General features: G+C 35.2%; 1 protein-coding gene across 3 annotated transcripts; it reads right to left on the bottom strand.

Moving 5' to 3' along the window:
• Positions 1–9,545: 9,545 nt before the first annotated feature.
• On the bottom strand, positions 9,546–13,491 carry LOC136224668 (uncharacterized). 3 transcript variants are annotated; one of them, XR_010686550.1, is made up of 4 exons: positions 13,457–13,491; positions 11,168–11,258; positions 10,225–10,392; positions 9,546–9,938 (listed from the first exon to the last, which is right to left on the bottom strand). XR_010686550.1 is itself a non-coding variant. In XM_066013076.1 (4 exons), exons 1-4 carry the CDS (start codon positions 12,101–12,103, stop codon positions 9,897–9,899), a joined length of 351 nt encoding a protein of 116 aa, XP_065869148.1. In that variant the 5' UTR covers positions 12,104–12,213; the 3' UTR covers positions 9,546–9,896. The 3 variants fall into 3 exon arrangements, 2 of the variants coding, with proteins under 2 accessions (XP_065869148.1, XP_065869147.1); XM_066013076.1 differs by lacking the exon at positions 13,457–13,491 and adding an exon at positions 12,054–12,213; XM_066013075.1 differs by lacking the exon at positions 13,457–13,491 and having other exon boundaries at positions 11,168–11,517.
• Positions 13,492–16,415: the final 2,924 nt, after the last annotated feature.

The following is a 16,415-nucleotide window of genomic DNA, read 5'->3' on the forward strand; positions in this document are numbered from 1 at the left end:
GATACGTAGTGAGATGAGGCAACAGAGTGACGTTTTGGAAGTGAATTGCTCTTGAACTTCTGAAACTTCATCTGAGACCCCCACAACACGTAAATAATCTTAAAAAAAACTTTTGCTGTTCCGCGATAAAACTTTACAACGCTTTTGAAGGCCATGCGTACACCTTGGATCTTATGAGTGCTCTAGAAAGACTGCCTAAGTCTTTCATAGAAGGCGGCCCACCTCCACACTCAAGTAGGTGATCTCCAAAATGAGATCATTAAGAGTTTCTCGTAACTCAACCTTCAAAACACATCCATCAAGTCCATGAACATGAACCACCACTTAATCGGGCTATGGATTACACAATCACTATTATTTGCCATAGGAATGGGAGAGATATAGTGCATATCGAGGACAATATGGCTTCGTTTGACCACGAATGGTGTCCACCATATTTCCTTTATTCAACAGGCTTTAGTCCCATTCCCCTCGACGACTCAAGTACAACTCTTCTAGGTAATCCTTTGGTAAAGGGATCTGCTAGATTCTTTTCCGACCTCACATAGTCTAGGGCAATTACCCCATTCTTCAAGAGTTGTTTCAAAATTCCATGTCTAATGCGAATAGGTCTTCTCCTTCCATTGTAGACACTATTCTTTGCAGTACCGATAGCTGCCTGTGAATCACAATGCATTGAAATGGGTGCAGAAGAATTCCCCCATAATGGAACATCTGCTACTAGTGCCCTCAACCATTCTGCTTCTTGACTAGCTAGTTCAAGAGCTATAAATTCAGATTCCATGGTTGATCGAGCAATACAAGTTTGCTTGGATGATTTCCAAGACACTGCACCACCACCTAGAACAAAAACGTAGCCACTGGTGGAACTCACCTTATCATTGTTAGATACCCAATTTGCATCAATATATCCTTCTAAAACAGCAGGAAATTTAGTAAAGTGCAAACAATAATTCATGGTACCTCTTAAGTATTTCAATAAGCGATAAAGTGCACTCCAGTGTTCATTATTTGGACAGTGAGTATATCTACTCAATCTACTAACAGCATAAGCTATGTCCGGTCTAGTATGATTCATTAGGAACATTACACTGCCTATGATCTTAGCATATTCCTCTTGGGAGACACTATTTCCTCCCATATTGCTTGTTAAATTTACACTAGGATCATAAGGAGTTCTAGCTGGAACTACATCAAAACTGTTAAACTTTTTCAACAGTTTTTCAACATAATGTGATTGTCCTAATGAGTACCCATTTTCTGTCTTAGTAATTTTGATGCCAAGAATTACATCCGCTTCTCCTATGTCTTTCATGTCAAAGTGAGAAGAAAGAAAGGATTTTGTGTCATTAACCACATCTAAGCTTGTCCCTAAGATAAGCATATCATCTACATATAGGCATATAATCACATAGTTCGAATCACAAGATTTAGAATAGACACATGTATCTGATCCATTAACCACATACCCATTGGAAAGTAAAACACTGTTAAATTTTTCATACCATTGTTTGGGTGCTTGTTTCAACCCATAGAGTGATTTTTTCAATTTGCACACTTTGTCCTCGTGTCCATGTATGACGTGTCCTTCTGGTTGCTGTATATAGATCTCCTTTTCTAAATCCCCATTTAGAAATGCCGTCTTTACATCCATTTGATGTATCACCAAGTTATGAATTGCTGCAATTGCAATAAGAACTCTAATAGTAGAGATTTTAGTAACAGGAGAATATGTGTCAAAATAGTCAATTCCTTTCTTTTGACTATAGCCCACTACAACTAATCTAGCCTTAAATTTTTCAATGGATCCATCAGGCCTCAATTTTCGTTTAAATATCCATTTACACCTTATCGGTCTAGAGCCTTTTGGCAGATCAACTAATTCCCATGTATGGTTGGCCATAATGGAATCTATTTCACTCTTAATAGCTTCTTTCCAAAAATCAGCATCTATAGAGGTAACAGCTTCTTTATATGTTTTTGGGTCTTCTTCTATTAGATAGGCAGACATAATCTCATCAGTAATGTTATCTGGATTTTCTAATAGAAAGGCTGAAATGAAGTCTGGTCCAAAGCTATTTTCTATTCTTCTCCTTTTGCTTCTCCTAGGTTCAAAAGCAACATCATTTTCATTCTCATCCTGAGGTAGAGATGAAGCAGACACAATTGGAGTAGGAAAAGGTAATGGAGTAGAAGCACTAGTTGCCTCGCACTGTTTGTCTTTCTTTAGGGGAAAGGTGTTTTCAAAAAACACTACATCTCTAGATTCACATATGCTATAGTCGTTCAGATTCATGAACCTATAAGCGACACTATTTGAGGCATAACCAATGAAAACACAATCAAAGGTCTTGGGTCCTATGTTAGGCTTTCTAATGGATGGAAATGCAACTTTAGCAAGACAACCCCAAACTCTCAAAAAATTCAAATTTGGTGCAAACCCCTTCCACAGTTCATAAGGAGTTTTATCTAATTTTTTTATGAGGAACCCTATTCAGAATATAGCATGCAGATAGGACAGCTTCCCCCCACATGTTATCAGATAACCCAGAACTAATTAACATGGCATTCATCATTTCTTTAAGAGTTCTATTTTTCCTTTCAGCTATACCGTTTTGTTGAGGTGTATACGGTGCACTAGTCTCATGTACAATGCCATTATTTTCACAAAAGGACTTAAGGAAAAAAGTTCCATATTCTCCTCCCCTATCGGACCTAAGCCTTTTTATTTTCTTATCTAATTGATTTTCTACCTCTGATTTAAACTTAATGAACATATGTTCAGCCTCATCTTTTGATTTCAATAAATACACTTTGGTATATCTAGAGAAGTCATCAACAAAAGTAATGTAATATCTTTTGCCACCTTTGCTAACAGAATTTTTAAAATCAGCTAAATCAGAGTGAATTAAACCAAGCAGTTCTGTGCTTCTATTCTCAACAGGTAAGAAAGGTTTCTTTGCAAATTTTGCTTCCACACATATAGAGCATTTGGAGTTAATTTCAGAATTAGTAACATTTATAACATGCATATTTCCCAATTTTTGAATGGAAGCAAAATTTACGTGTCCTAATCTACCATGCCACAAATCAATGGATTCACTCAAGTAAACGGAAGCAGATGTAGTTGCATTAATTCCAACAGAATTCACATGGACAGTGTTCAAAATAAAGAGGCCATCAGCTAGGTACCCTTTTCCCACAAAAGTCCCATTCCTAGTGAGAATAACCTTATCAGCCTCAAAGATAATTTTTAAACCAGCCTTGTTTAGCAAGCTACCAGAAATAAGATTCCTACGAAGAGCAGGCACATACAACACATTATTTAAAGACAAGCTTTTTCCAGAAGTTAACTTAATTAAAACTGTTCCTTTACCGACAACACCAGCAGTAGTGGTGTTTCCCATGTAGACGCATTCCCCATCGGCAGCGTCCTCAAAGTGATTAAACAGGTCCTTGTTTGAGCATAAGTGCCTTGTAGCTCCAGTATCTAGAACCCAGTCCGTTTTGTTTTCCACCAGATTAGCTTCAACCATAACAGCATCAATAATTTCTTCATTTTCTACTAGATTGGATTGTGGAGCAGCTCTGTTGTTTGGATTATGATTGGTGTTCTGTTGGTTCTTCCTTTGGTAGCACTGAAATGCCTTGTGGCCAGGTTTACCACACACAAAGCATTCCATTACTTTCTTCTTCTGAATTCTTCCATTCTTCTTGAAAGGCTTGTTTTGGTTTGAGCCTTTTTGGAATTTGGTTGAAGGTCCTTTGTTCCTGTCTTTTGGCACCACAGCAGATTCAACAATATTAGCATTAATTGAAACAGACTTAGAGGAAAGTTGCTTATCTTTCATTCGATTTGCTTCTTCAGTTCTCATGTGGCTGACAAGCTCCTGAAGACTGAAGTCCTTTTTCTTATGCTTCAGATGGTTTCTGAAATCACTCCAGGAGGGTGGAAATTTTTCCAGGAGGACATTTGCTTGCAGCAAATCAGACATTGTCATGCCTTCACCCAGAACTTCAGCAACAAGATTCTCATATTCATGAATCTGATCAATGATGGGTTTTTCATCAACCATTTGATAATTGAGCCATCTTCCAACCACATACTTACATTTTCCAGCATCATCAGACCCGTATTTTTCTTTGAGGGTATCCCAGATTTCTTTGGCAGATTTCTTATTGACAAAAATATCGAACAGTGGGTTCGACATATGATTCAGCAGATGACCCCTAACAGTTTTGTTGTCTTTTTCGTATTTTGCAGAACGGGTGTCGTACTGCTGAACAATCAGAGACATGGCAGGATCGTTTGGGTCAGTGGGTGGTTCCTGGACAACAACATAGTCCAGTTCGAGCTGTTCAAAGAAAATCAGAATTTTCTGCGACCATCTCTTATAGTTAAGACCGTCCAGAGGTTCAAGTTTGGAAAGGTCAGGAAGGGATTTCGCAATTAAAGCAGACATGATTGCGAAATAGAAACTCGCTTTCAAATTGAGAGAAAAATATAAAAGGGTTACAGAAAATACGATTGGAATGAACAGAAATCGAGCTGTGCCGTGGCGGTTGCCACTGCCTTGAAAGCGATTTCGGCAGACCGAGGTGCAATCTGTAATTCCGGTCGCTCCCCAAGGTTAACACAGAAGCCTTCGAACCTGTGCACTCAAGGTCGAAGATAATAGAACAGCAAAAAATAAAATTCGGGCCCAGTCCAGTCGGGACGGGCGGGCGTCGCGCGAACGAACGAGCGAGCGCGCGCGCGTGGTATATTTGCTAAAACCTTCTTAACACAATTTAAAGGCTTCTAAAGCCCAATTCTATATATACCCACTCAAAGGGTTGTTTGTTTCCCATGTGGGATTGTAAATGTGCTCTTGAGAGCAAAGAGGTTAATGACAAATATACCCACACTTTTAAAGCTATTTCTTATTCAACACTAAAGCCATTTTATTTAACAATAGTGACCTGATCCATTTTTTTGCTAATCCTTATCTTTTCTATAATTCTCTCTAAAACTGGAAAGAAAATATTATCATTTATATTGTATATAATATATGGTGCATGTACATATTTTACTCCATTAATAGAATATTCAAAATCATGTATAAATGAATTTCATTCATATTCCACAGTTGTTAAATGAATTTCAGATTATGAATGATTTTCTTAACAGTTTTTTTACATGGTTGTAAATCAAATGTACCTTTTACATAGCATCCATGTATATATAACTTAGTTTTTAATTTATTTATTGGTTTGAAAATATGTGATATGGTTTAGCTACAAGTTAAAAAATTTCCATTAGTAAAATCTCTTAATTAAATATAAGCAAAGCCTTAATTGAAACAAATTAATTGAAATTGAAAACTTAATTTTTTTAATTGATTGTAATTTAAAACTTAAAATTTTTGCAATTGAAATTACGCTAATTAAAGTTGGAATCGCACACACTTAATGTGTTAAAAGATAAATGATCATTGTCTCGTCGAACCTTCCAAACATCAATTAAGTCTAAGATATTTAATGTGCTAATAATTCAGTTACAAAAAATATGTTAAAATGCTAAGGATTAAGGAAGAGCAATTTTACCCATAATTCATCTAAAATTGTGCAATTTTATCCTTAATATTGGAAACCAAGAGCAATTTTACCCCTAATATTGATAAATTTGTCAATTTGAGAAATAGTTCATCAAACTATCTTCTGGATCAGTGGCAGAACCAGGACCCCGGATAATCCGGGGCTCAAACATATCAGTAAAAAAAAATTCAAAACGCAAAAAAAAAAAAAAAAATCGAATTTAATTGTGCGATTGACGGTAAATTTTCAAAGTCCGGTCTGTCAAGGCTGGCCAAATTTTTTATAGCCTCCAACGCATTAAAACTGTAAAAATATTATCATTTTAAAATTAAAATAAATAAAAACTTTTTAAAAGAAAATGAGATTGAAGGGAGTTGAACATAAGACCTCTCAAATAGAGTCAATATAATTCTCTCCAAAATAATACTATATAGAGTCAATATAATTCTCTCCAAAATATTATAAGACACCATTACTAAAAAAAATTCTCAATTCTCCGGCCGCTTGGCGGGGCTCGAGCCCCCCCCAACCCGCCCTTGGTTCTGCCTCTATTCTCGGTCATTAATTTTGTCATCTACACTTCAGACGTGCGTCATCTTATCAGTAACAAATCACAAACATATGTTGGGATGTGAAAAAAATAAAAATATATAAAAAAATATACTGTCTTTTGTACGAATTGGATAAAAAAATTCAAAAAATTCACCGAATTTATAAATATTAATCTCCAATTCTATTATTAAATTATAAAAAACATGAAATCCTTTTTTTTTTCGGGATGTCCGGCCTTTCCCTAAACCATCACCCTATCTTTACTTAAAAATGAAATCATTTTTTTTAGAACGAATTGATATGCAATTGGTGCAAAATAAGGAACAAAAATATATGCGTTTTATAATAGTGTCTGAAATTTATCCAAATTATCAATGTTGGGGTAAATTTGCTCTTGGCTACCAAGGTTATGGGTAAAATTGCACCATTTTAGACGTTAGGAGTAAAATTGCTCATGACCCAAAACGTTAGGGGCATTTTTGCACCTAAGTCTCCCAAATGCTAACAACTAAGTCTCCCACAAACATGTTAATCACAATTTTTTTACTAGCTCTCTAATTTTTCGTTTAATGTGTTACTAATATAATTACAAATAAACAACAAAAAATGTACGAAACAGCTTCAATTTATCATTAAAATTGTTTGGAATGTTATATATGACAATTAAATAATAGCCAAACTAGAATTTTCAAATTTTTAGTATAATAATTGTAAAATTGATGTTGTTTGGAAACGTTATGATTAAAGTTGAATTATTTCATGGGTGAAGGTTAAATTTGCACTTTTAAAACAAATGTTAGGATCAAATTTCATTTTATCTAATTTTTTTCTAATTAAACCTAAGTGTTGATGAAGGGAATATATAAAAATCTCTTAAATTAAATAAAAATGCAATTCTTTAATTTTAAAATAGGGAAAATTACAGAATTGGGTAAAATGGGAGACCCATTTATATATTTAACCCATTTACTCAACCTACTACATATCTAGACTATTTTTTGTCTGACTTTCCCATAATACCCTCAATATTTACGGCGTGGCTATCTCCCTCCCTGTCTGACTTCGCATATTCCAGAATATGCGAAGCCTACGAAGCTAATGTTTGCTTTACTTGATGATTTTAATTAGCATATGCGAAGTTTGAATGTGTTTTGAACAAAATTCGCTAGGTGGTATATAACAAAAAATACCAAACAACAACGGATTCTAACATTAAAACCATAACATTATCAAAATTTACAACAAGATTACCATAATAAACTCCTAGCAAATCACTTCATAATACATAGGCTCCTATTCACCACCAATGGATGGATGTGTCTCATTGTACAGAACAAGATGCCACAATAAACTCTTAACAAATCACTTCATAATACATAGGCTCTTATTCACTACCGATGGATGGATGTGTCTCACGGTAAGGACTCTTATTCACCACTAAGGATGGACTTGTCCCATGGTGTAAGCTCCTATTCACCACCGATGGTTGGAAGTCCAGGCCTTTTGGGATGGATGTCTCATGGCACCCCAGCACGCCAACTTCTAGGAATGAATATTATGTATTCAACCACCTTCAGAAAAAATTAATCGTGTTAGGCAGAAAAAAAGGAAGATTGGGCTTTGTGAAATGAGGATTCGCTAAGTATGCGAAAATAAATGTGCAAGGCATATGGTGATTTTACTTAGCAAAATGATGATTTCACGACGTCTGCGAGGAGAAATGTAACGCTCTGACTTTGCAAAACAATGATTACGCGACGTCTACGGGAGAAATTTATCGAATTACCTCGCAAACTTTGCATAATCATCGTTTTGCGAAGTTAAGTAGATAGATTTTTCCTCGCAGACTTCGCGAAAACGACATATGCTAAGTGAATATACTTACATTTTTCGACGAAAACAATATGATAAATTGGAAAAATGATCAAAATAACGTACAATCACCATTTCTTCGATGATCACAAGAAGAAAGAAACCAGAAAACGAGCACGAAATTAATGGAAGATGAAGATCCAAGACTTTGTTTTCTAGGATTGGGAAGATGAAGAATCAAGAGATGAAGAGAAAAAGAAGAGAAATACATGGTGATTTGTAGAAATGGTGCAGATTTCGTGCCATTTAAAGGAATATAGGAAGATCAAAAGTCTTGGAATTATTAATGGAGGAGCTGTCAACCGTTTCGCGTAACTAAGGATAGGGGGAAGATGAAAGGTTAGGGGTATTATGGGAAAGTCACATAAAAATAGTCTAAATATGTAGTAGGTTGAGTAAATGGATTAAATATGTAAACGAGTCTCCCATTTTACCCAATTTTGTAATTTTCCCTTTTAAAATATATAAACAACATGATTCCTCCGCAGAGAAATACATTTTAACAAATGTTCTTTTTGTAATAGGGAAAAAAAGAACATTTGTTAAAATGTCACTTATGGAATACCTTAGAAGTCAAATGTTAGTGAATAGTACCATAGCAGGTAAATCACAAAATTATGGGTACAACATGAGGCCAAATAGAACTTTAATCTTGAAAAAAAGGAAACTGAACTTGATTCACAAAATTAGATTTATAAAAGCACAAAATATGACACCAAACAATTTAAAGTGCCATTTGAATTCAAGTCAATTCCGTTTGTAAGTAAAGGCACAAATTCTCATAAGATATTTTACCATATAGGAGAAGAGTTCTAATAGGACTGGATGCAACATAATGTCATAATGTTTTTTTGCATCTAGTGGTGGAAAAAACCGTCAATTTTCTAGCACCACAACACAATTTAAAAGACCCTTTTTGGCATGAAACATATAGATCACTTATAGTTAAGGCCCAATCATATATCTTATATTAATCTCTGACACACCCCCACACGCAAATGCCCATTGGGCATGCAGCGTGCACAACACAGGCCCATCCCTCCATGTGTTTTTAATTCCACAAGTTAATGAGGTTGTCAGGACTCGAACCCTCGACCGTTTGGTCCTAGAGGCTCTGATACCATGTCATGGAACCGATTGAACTAAAAGCTCGAACTTATAGTTAAGGTCCAATCATATATCTTATATTAATCTCCGACAGTTGTAATTGTTCTGTAATTGTATTGATGTGTAAAGTAGTATATATATCAAGTACAATTCACGTTTGAGTGAATGACTAAAGCTAACTAACTATTTTGAATAAACATTAAGTGAGTAAATAATCTATTTCTCTAATATATCTCTAATAATGATATGATTATAACAAGACAATCCGTTTTCATACCCTCTGTTATAAGCATTGCATTAGCAAACATGGAAATAGCAAACTAATTACCAAATGCACAAGACCATTAAGAACTCCATTTTGACATTACTGCATTAATTAACTTCATTGTACTACCATGTAGCAACATATGATCAACTATTTCCAACTATATGTCCCAAATGTCAAAGTCACAAAGCACATAAAAACTACCTCATTTTTTTAAAACATTTCCTTTATATTTGGACATCTCTAGCTATTCAGCACATACCAACTCAACAATAGCATGTTGAGAACATCTTGAAAAGCTTAGCAGTTTTTCAGAAACATTAAATGCAAACTCTGTTCCACGCTTTTCTGATATCTCCACAACCAGCTTTTCCAACACTCTAGCATTCTTGAGTAGAAACTCAACAAAGTTCACCACAAGCCTCCATTTCTGATCTTCCTTCCCCAATCCACAAATCTTGACAATCTTTAGATGCGACCCGAAACAATCGAAAAAAGTTTCACTAGATTTCCAGTAATTCTCTCAAAAATCATTCATGTCTGGAACATCTGCAGTATAAATAGACTGGAGACAAAGTTGTCAGACTAAGCAACTTAAGAGGACATGGAAACTAAATATAAATGGTCACAAAGACACACTTTTAATGGAAAAAGTTAAAATTATTTATTTATTGCGCTCCACAAAGTTATAAGAATGCATATTCAATATATAATTCCTCTTCCTTCATAGAATGATATGTAAGAAAATTTAGGAAAGGTTAAAATTTTGTAAAGCATAAAGTAGACTTCTAATGGATGAGAAGTTCCATATACTAAAGTTAAATTTGATAAGAGGTTCCAAGAAACTTTACCTCACAGATTGATGACATATTCATAACTAATTTCTGAAGCACAATAGAATTGCGAAGTGCATATGCAACAGCAGCATGGTGCTTATCAAAATCAACATAACCCAAAGTCAAGCATTTATTGTTGAAAAATGGACAAGATACACCTCCCTCCTCCAAACTTGATAGAATCTTCAAATATAACATGGAATTGGAAATTCAGATATCACATTGTACTAATTCAATTTTAGATTTGAATAAATAGCTGACAAGTTTATTTATATCTTCCATTTATGGGTTGAATGGAAACAAATCTACTTAAACCACTTCCCATGAAGCACTGATACTTCTAAGATGCTGATGTAAGCTTATCGGATACGTCAGATACGGGGGGGAATAAAGCGGGGAAACGGCAAAACAAGTACCTCATTTTTTCTTTTAATCATGGGGATACTCGGGATATCCGGGTGATATGCGGCGATACTTCGAAAATACGTTTCAGAGTTAATTAGGTAAAATTTAAGGCTTTTTTTTTAAATAAGTTCACAAAAATAGGGGTTAGTATAAAAAATAAATAAATATATAAATCTGTCATATAAATAATTAATCAAATCAGCCTCCACCCACGCTTTCATTTGTAAATGAAAATCACTAAAATGTCTTACTAGTTTAAATAGTTTGAAATATTAAAGATTCTCTTTTATAGGAATCAATGTTTTATTAGTTATTATTATTATATATATATATATATATATATATATATAACTCCTTACCCGTGTCTTATATTTTTGAAATATGATGTTTGTCGCACCGTACTCCGTACCAGTGTTTCATAGAACACTTCTAATGATATTAAATTCTACTATCCAGCAATCAAATGTTTGCTCTACTCTCCATAGCACAAGAAAAAAGAAACTCCAACAAAAAATGGGAAGGATTATATAATTCTTTTTTGCTGAAAAGTTACCTTAATAAACAGACTTCCAATCTTTAGCTCCTTCACATGCTCAACCTGCGGTAGGATTTGCTTACCCAAACTTTCATCAATCCCATCCCCACTAGCCTCACAATCAAGAGCAGCAAAAATTAAAGAAGGCAAATTTATTAACTTAGAAGTCATGAAATTTATTATCCCCAAAAGTTCCAATTCCTTAAGTTTAGGACAGCAGGTTTCAATGACAGAAATCTAAAAAGTTCACTTAAAACCAATCTTTTCAGAGATGTGGAAGCAATAACAAGCTCATAAAGATGACAACTACTTACTTCCAAATATTCAAGTACCGAACAGCCACATAGAATATTTCCAACTTCGTCAAATAGAGGACAGTAATCATCCTTCAATTGCACCAGAGTTAATTCCTTAAAGCTTGGACATGAAATTTCAATATGAGAAAATTCAAGTTCCGACAAAACCAATTTTTTCAAGGATTTGGAAGCAATTACAAGATGATCAAACCCAACACAGCTATTCAATTGTAACTATTCAAGTAACAGACTGTCAGAAAGCACATTTTTTATAGTTTGATCAGTCAACCTAGTACTTTCTATATTCAATGTCTTGAGACATCTCCAATTTACCCTCACATTAGGCATATATTTACAATTCATAGTCTTCAATTTAACCAGTGAAGCATTGTTGAAAAGAAATCTGGGCAACTTGTTGGCTTCTGAAAAGTTGAAATCCAAAATTAGCTCTTCCACATCTTTTTTAGTTGCAAAATGGATTCTCCCACTAAATTGAGGATCCTGCTTTAAGCAATGATGATTTTGGATGTGGAATTTTTTGATCTTTGAACAGTCATATAGGATTAGTGTAGTGTCAATCAATTTAGAAAAGTTTTCTTCAGACCTACCTGAGCCATAGAAAATGAGAATGGGGACACACGTCCATTGATTCTGCCATGGTTTTGACAATACACCGGTCCGAATAGCTTCTTTGGTTGATGGCAAGAAGGAGAGAATATGTTTAATTAGTGAATCTGGCAAAGCACTGATTCTATCTTCATTCGCCTGCAATTTCAGCCTTTTGTTCCTAATTTCCTTGGTGTCAACTGATATAATTCCACAGTTTTCCACCTCCATTCTTCAGTGACCTTTTTGGGTTTTGGGGAGGATAAAGTTCCTTGCCAACTATCGACCCCGATCTCTTTTCATTTGAAGCCTATGGGTCCTTATAAAGGATGCTAGCTCCGGACAGACGCTCACTTTGCAAAGAGACTGCAACTGAACACTCTCTTCTGAATTAATGTTCTAAATAAGAATAGCCCTTTCCCTTTCATCCCCATACTGATCCTGATCCAGTGGGAGAGGAAAGCAAAGAAAGAAGAAGGGAAGGCCAGCTAGGGCTCTATTACTTGATCTATTACTTGATCTATTACTTGATTAGCAAGTTTGAAGACAGAAAAGGTTAGGGCAGCTGGCTGGCTAATTAGTTCGAGTGCAAGGCTAGCGCGGTTAATTCCTGCCTCGCAACAAACATCTTCGAGGTCCAAACACTTGATTAAAGGAAGCGTCAGGGGGACCCTTGATCCAATTCTATGAAGATTTTGAGGAAGCCGGTTGAACTTGCTTCTGAAGCCAGTGCCCCAGATTAGTAACTGTAGCCATGAGGAGTGCCACCCGGGCTAGCCTAGTTACTGATTGGGTAAAGAAAGAGCCATATAGGCGGAATTCCCTAGTTTGGGGGGCATGCCCAAGAAATGTAGTATTTAATACTCATTGGTGACTTCCAACCTCTTAGGCATTCCCCCTTCGAGAGCTAGCAGGTTGAGAAAGGAATGTAATTCAAGAACGAAGAAGACGAACCCTCAAACAAGATATAACAATACATAGTATTAAGTATGGGTGAGCAAAACCGGACAAGTAATATAAAATTGAATAAAAAAATGCAATTTATTTTTATCTCAATCTATGTTCAGTCTAGTTTTAAGAAAATAAAAAAGTTTCAGTGTGTAGTTCCTAAAATGAGTCTTTAATTATCCATATACTTCTATGTTTCTTGATTCAGATCCTATACTTTTTATTCTAATTAAAAGGATAAAATATTTTGAATAAAAAAATGTTGAAAGAGGATCAGATACAATTAAAGTTTAAAGATGAAGTTCACACATCAATTCATATAGAGAGCAACACCATAAATATTTACGATTCTAGAGGAAACAAATATTAACCTAATCTATCTCAAACGTAATCCTAACAATCTCAAAAAACACATTTAGATTCTGAAAAAGCAGAGCCGAAGAGAGCAGTAAGTTACCTGAAAGAGACTGTGGCGGTGGATTTTGAAATTGGAATGAAATTGGGAAAATAGGGCAAAGTCCAATCCAGATCAGTAGTTTTATTATATGCGTTTTTTTTTGGCTTAATACATACCCAGCCCCCTAAAGTTGTCCATTTTATTCATTTAACCCCTTCAACTTAAGGGACATCCTTTTAACCCCCTAAACTCTAAAAAAATGCTACTTTTAACCCCCTATCATCCGACGTGGCATTGACCTAGTCAACGTTTGTGTCTCAAACACAGGAGGCGCGTGGAAGGATTTTGTTCTTGCCTCCAACGGTAAAAAAAAATGCATACAACCCCCTAAAGTTGTCCATTTTGTTCATTTAACCCCCTCACCTCACGGGACAACCCTTTAACCCCCTAAACTCCAAAAAAATCCTAGTTCCAACTCAAGTACGGGCATTGGAGATAAAGAAGATTTAATTGGTGTCTTTCTAATTTTTAATTGGTGCTTTTTTTGGTCTCAATCCACGTTGCAATTGTAAAAAATGCTTTAACTTTGTATGAATTATGACCACAGTGTATATAGATACAGTGGAAGACAATACAAAGGAAGAGTTAAAATCTGATTTGATATGAAGTATAGAATACAGTGGAAAAGAAGTGATGACTAAATGATATTTATAGCAATTTTTCAATATTAAGGACTTTCAAAAGAAGAAAGTAGGAAAGAAAAGACCAAATTATACACACGGACAACATTATATCTCGGCAGTCTAAAATATGGGGTTAAAAGTAGCGTTTTTTTTGGAGTTTAGGGGGTTAAAGGGGCGGCCCGTGAGGTGAGGGGGTTAAATGAACAAAATGGACAACTTTAGGGGGTTGGGTAATACAGGATACACACGTGTCACGCGCGTGATACACACGGACAACATTATATCTCGGCATTCTAAAATAGGGGGTTAAAAGTAGCGTTTTTTTGGAGTTTAGGGGGTTAAAAGGATGTCCCTTAAGTTGAAGGGGTTAAATGAATAAAATGGACAACTTTAGGGGGCTGGGTATGTATTAAGCCTTTTTTTTTTTTTTGTTCTTTTACACTTTATTGTTGGCTTATAGCATTACTTAAATTTCATCTATACAACATTTTATCATTTGGCCCATAATCTATTATTTGTTTACATTTAGTCCATGATTATCCCAGTTGGTAAAATTTCACCCAATTTATATAAATAGTTAGCGGAATCATTATCTCATTCACAAGTAACAATATTTTGACACTTGAACTTGACACGTCATATTTCTTAAAGTTTTTTAATACATTCTGTGCAAATAATTAATTAGATTTAAAAAAAAAGAAAAAACAAACAAATCATAAACTAAAATTTACCAAGTTCAAGTGTCAAAATATCGTTACTTATCAATGAGATAATAATTCGATTAAGTTTTAATATAAATTGGGTGAAATTTCACCAATTGGAAAAGAACATAGCCTAAATATTACCAAATAATAAGTCAGTGGTCAAATGGTAAAATTTTGAATAGATCAAAGGTCAAACAGTACTTTAAGCTTTTTATTTTTTGCTTAGTTTTGAATGTCCATAAATAACCATACAAAGTTCGAAAAATGTTAAAGAAATTCAGCATGGTAGATTGCAAACCAATATCAACCCCCATGGGCACTGATACTGTCCTATGCAAGGATGAGAAGAGTAAGTCAGTTGATAGTAAACTCTATCGAGGTATGATAGGTTCCTTACTCTATCTCACAGCTAGTAGACCTGATATTCAGTACTCAATATGCTATTGTGCTAGATATCAAGCTGACCCTAGGGAAACTCATCTAACTGCTGTAAAAAGAATTTTTAGATACTTGCAAAGCTCAGTTGATGCAGGTCTATGGTGTCCAACTTCAAATGACTTCACACTCATTGGATATACTGATGCTGACTATGGACGAGATAAGCTAGAACGAAAAAGTACTTCGGGATGATGTCATTTCCTCCGAAGCTGTCTAGTATCTTGGTTCAGCAAGAAGCAATCATCCGTAGCCCTGTCTACAACCGAAGCTGAGTACGTGGCTGCTGGAAGCTGTGTTGCACAAGTCCTATGGATAAAGCAACAGCTTGAGGATTATGGAGTTAAAACAAACACGATAGAGATCAAATGTGACAACAAGAGTGCCATTGATTTATCTAAGAATCCAGTCCAACACAACAGGATGAAGCATGTTAGCATAAGACATCACTTCATCAGAGATCACGTACTAAAAGATGAGATCAAGCTGACCTATGTGCCAACAAATGAACAGCTTGCAGATATCTTCACTAAGCCCTTGGCACGAGAACAATTCAATACACTAAGGGAAGCCATCGGTTTGTCAAATCCACTCTAAATAAATCTATATGAAAAATTGAATGTTGAGTGATTGCCATGTTGAGTGGAAAGTTGAATGCTTGTGCAAATGCCATGCTGAGTAAATTAACAATAAGAAACTTCTACTCACCAAGTTTGAAATGATCACCCTATGCTGAGTTGACATATACATTGTGTGATTATACTGAGTAGATACAAATATTGAGTAATCACATTATGCTGAGTAGATGTACATGCTGAGTGATCAACGTATGTTGAGTTATTTAGAGGTAGAAAAATCATGTTAACAAAAAAACTAGGCACTCAACATCGCGAATGCTTCGAATTCTAGCAAAACCAAAAAGAAACCCACTCGCTTAAAATAAATACCTACATGTGTAACTTCTGGCACCTTGGAAAGACGCACATTAATGGCAAATCCCATGCGCCGAAGATGTCATAAATGACAGAATCTTTATCGGTTGAACGTCCCTAGGTAAAACGACTAGTTAATAAATAGGAGCCGCCGTAAATCTATATAAAAAGTGGAAGGATCCCCACTCTTCACTCTTTACGCTTGCGATCTCCTGTAATCGAACCTTTCTCTCTCCCTAAACCTCAAAAACCTTCATCTGTAACA

Source organism: Euphorbia lathyris, chromosome 3 (genome assembly GCF_963576675.1).
Source record: "Euphorbia lathyris chromosome 3, ddEupLath1.1, whole genome shotgun sequence".
Lineage (NCBI taxonomy): Eukaryota > Viridiplantae > Streptophyta > Magnoliopsida > Malpighiales > Euphorbiaceae > Euphorbia > Euphorbia lathyris.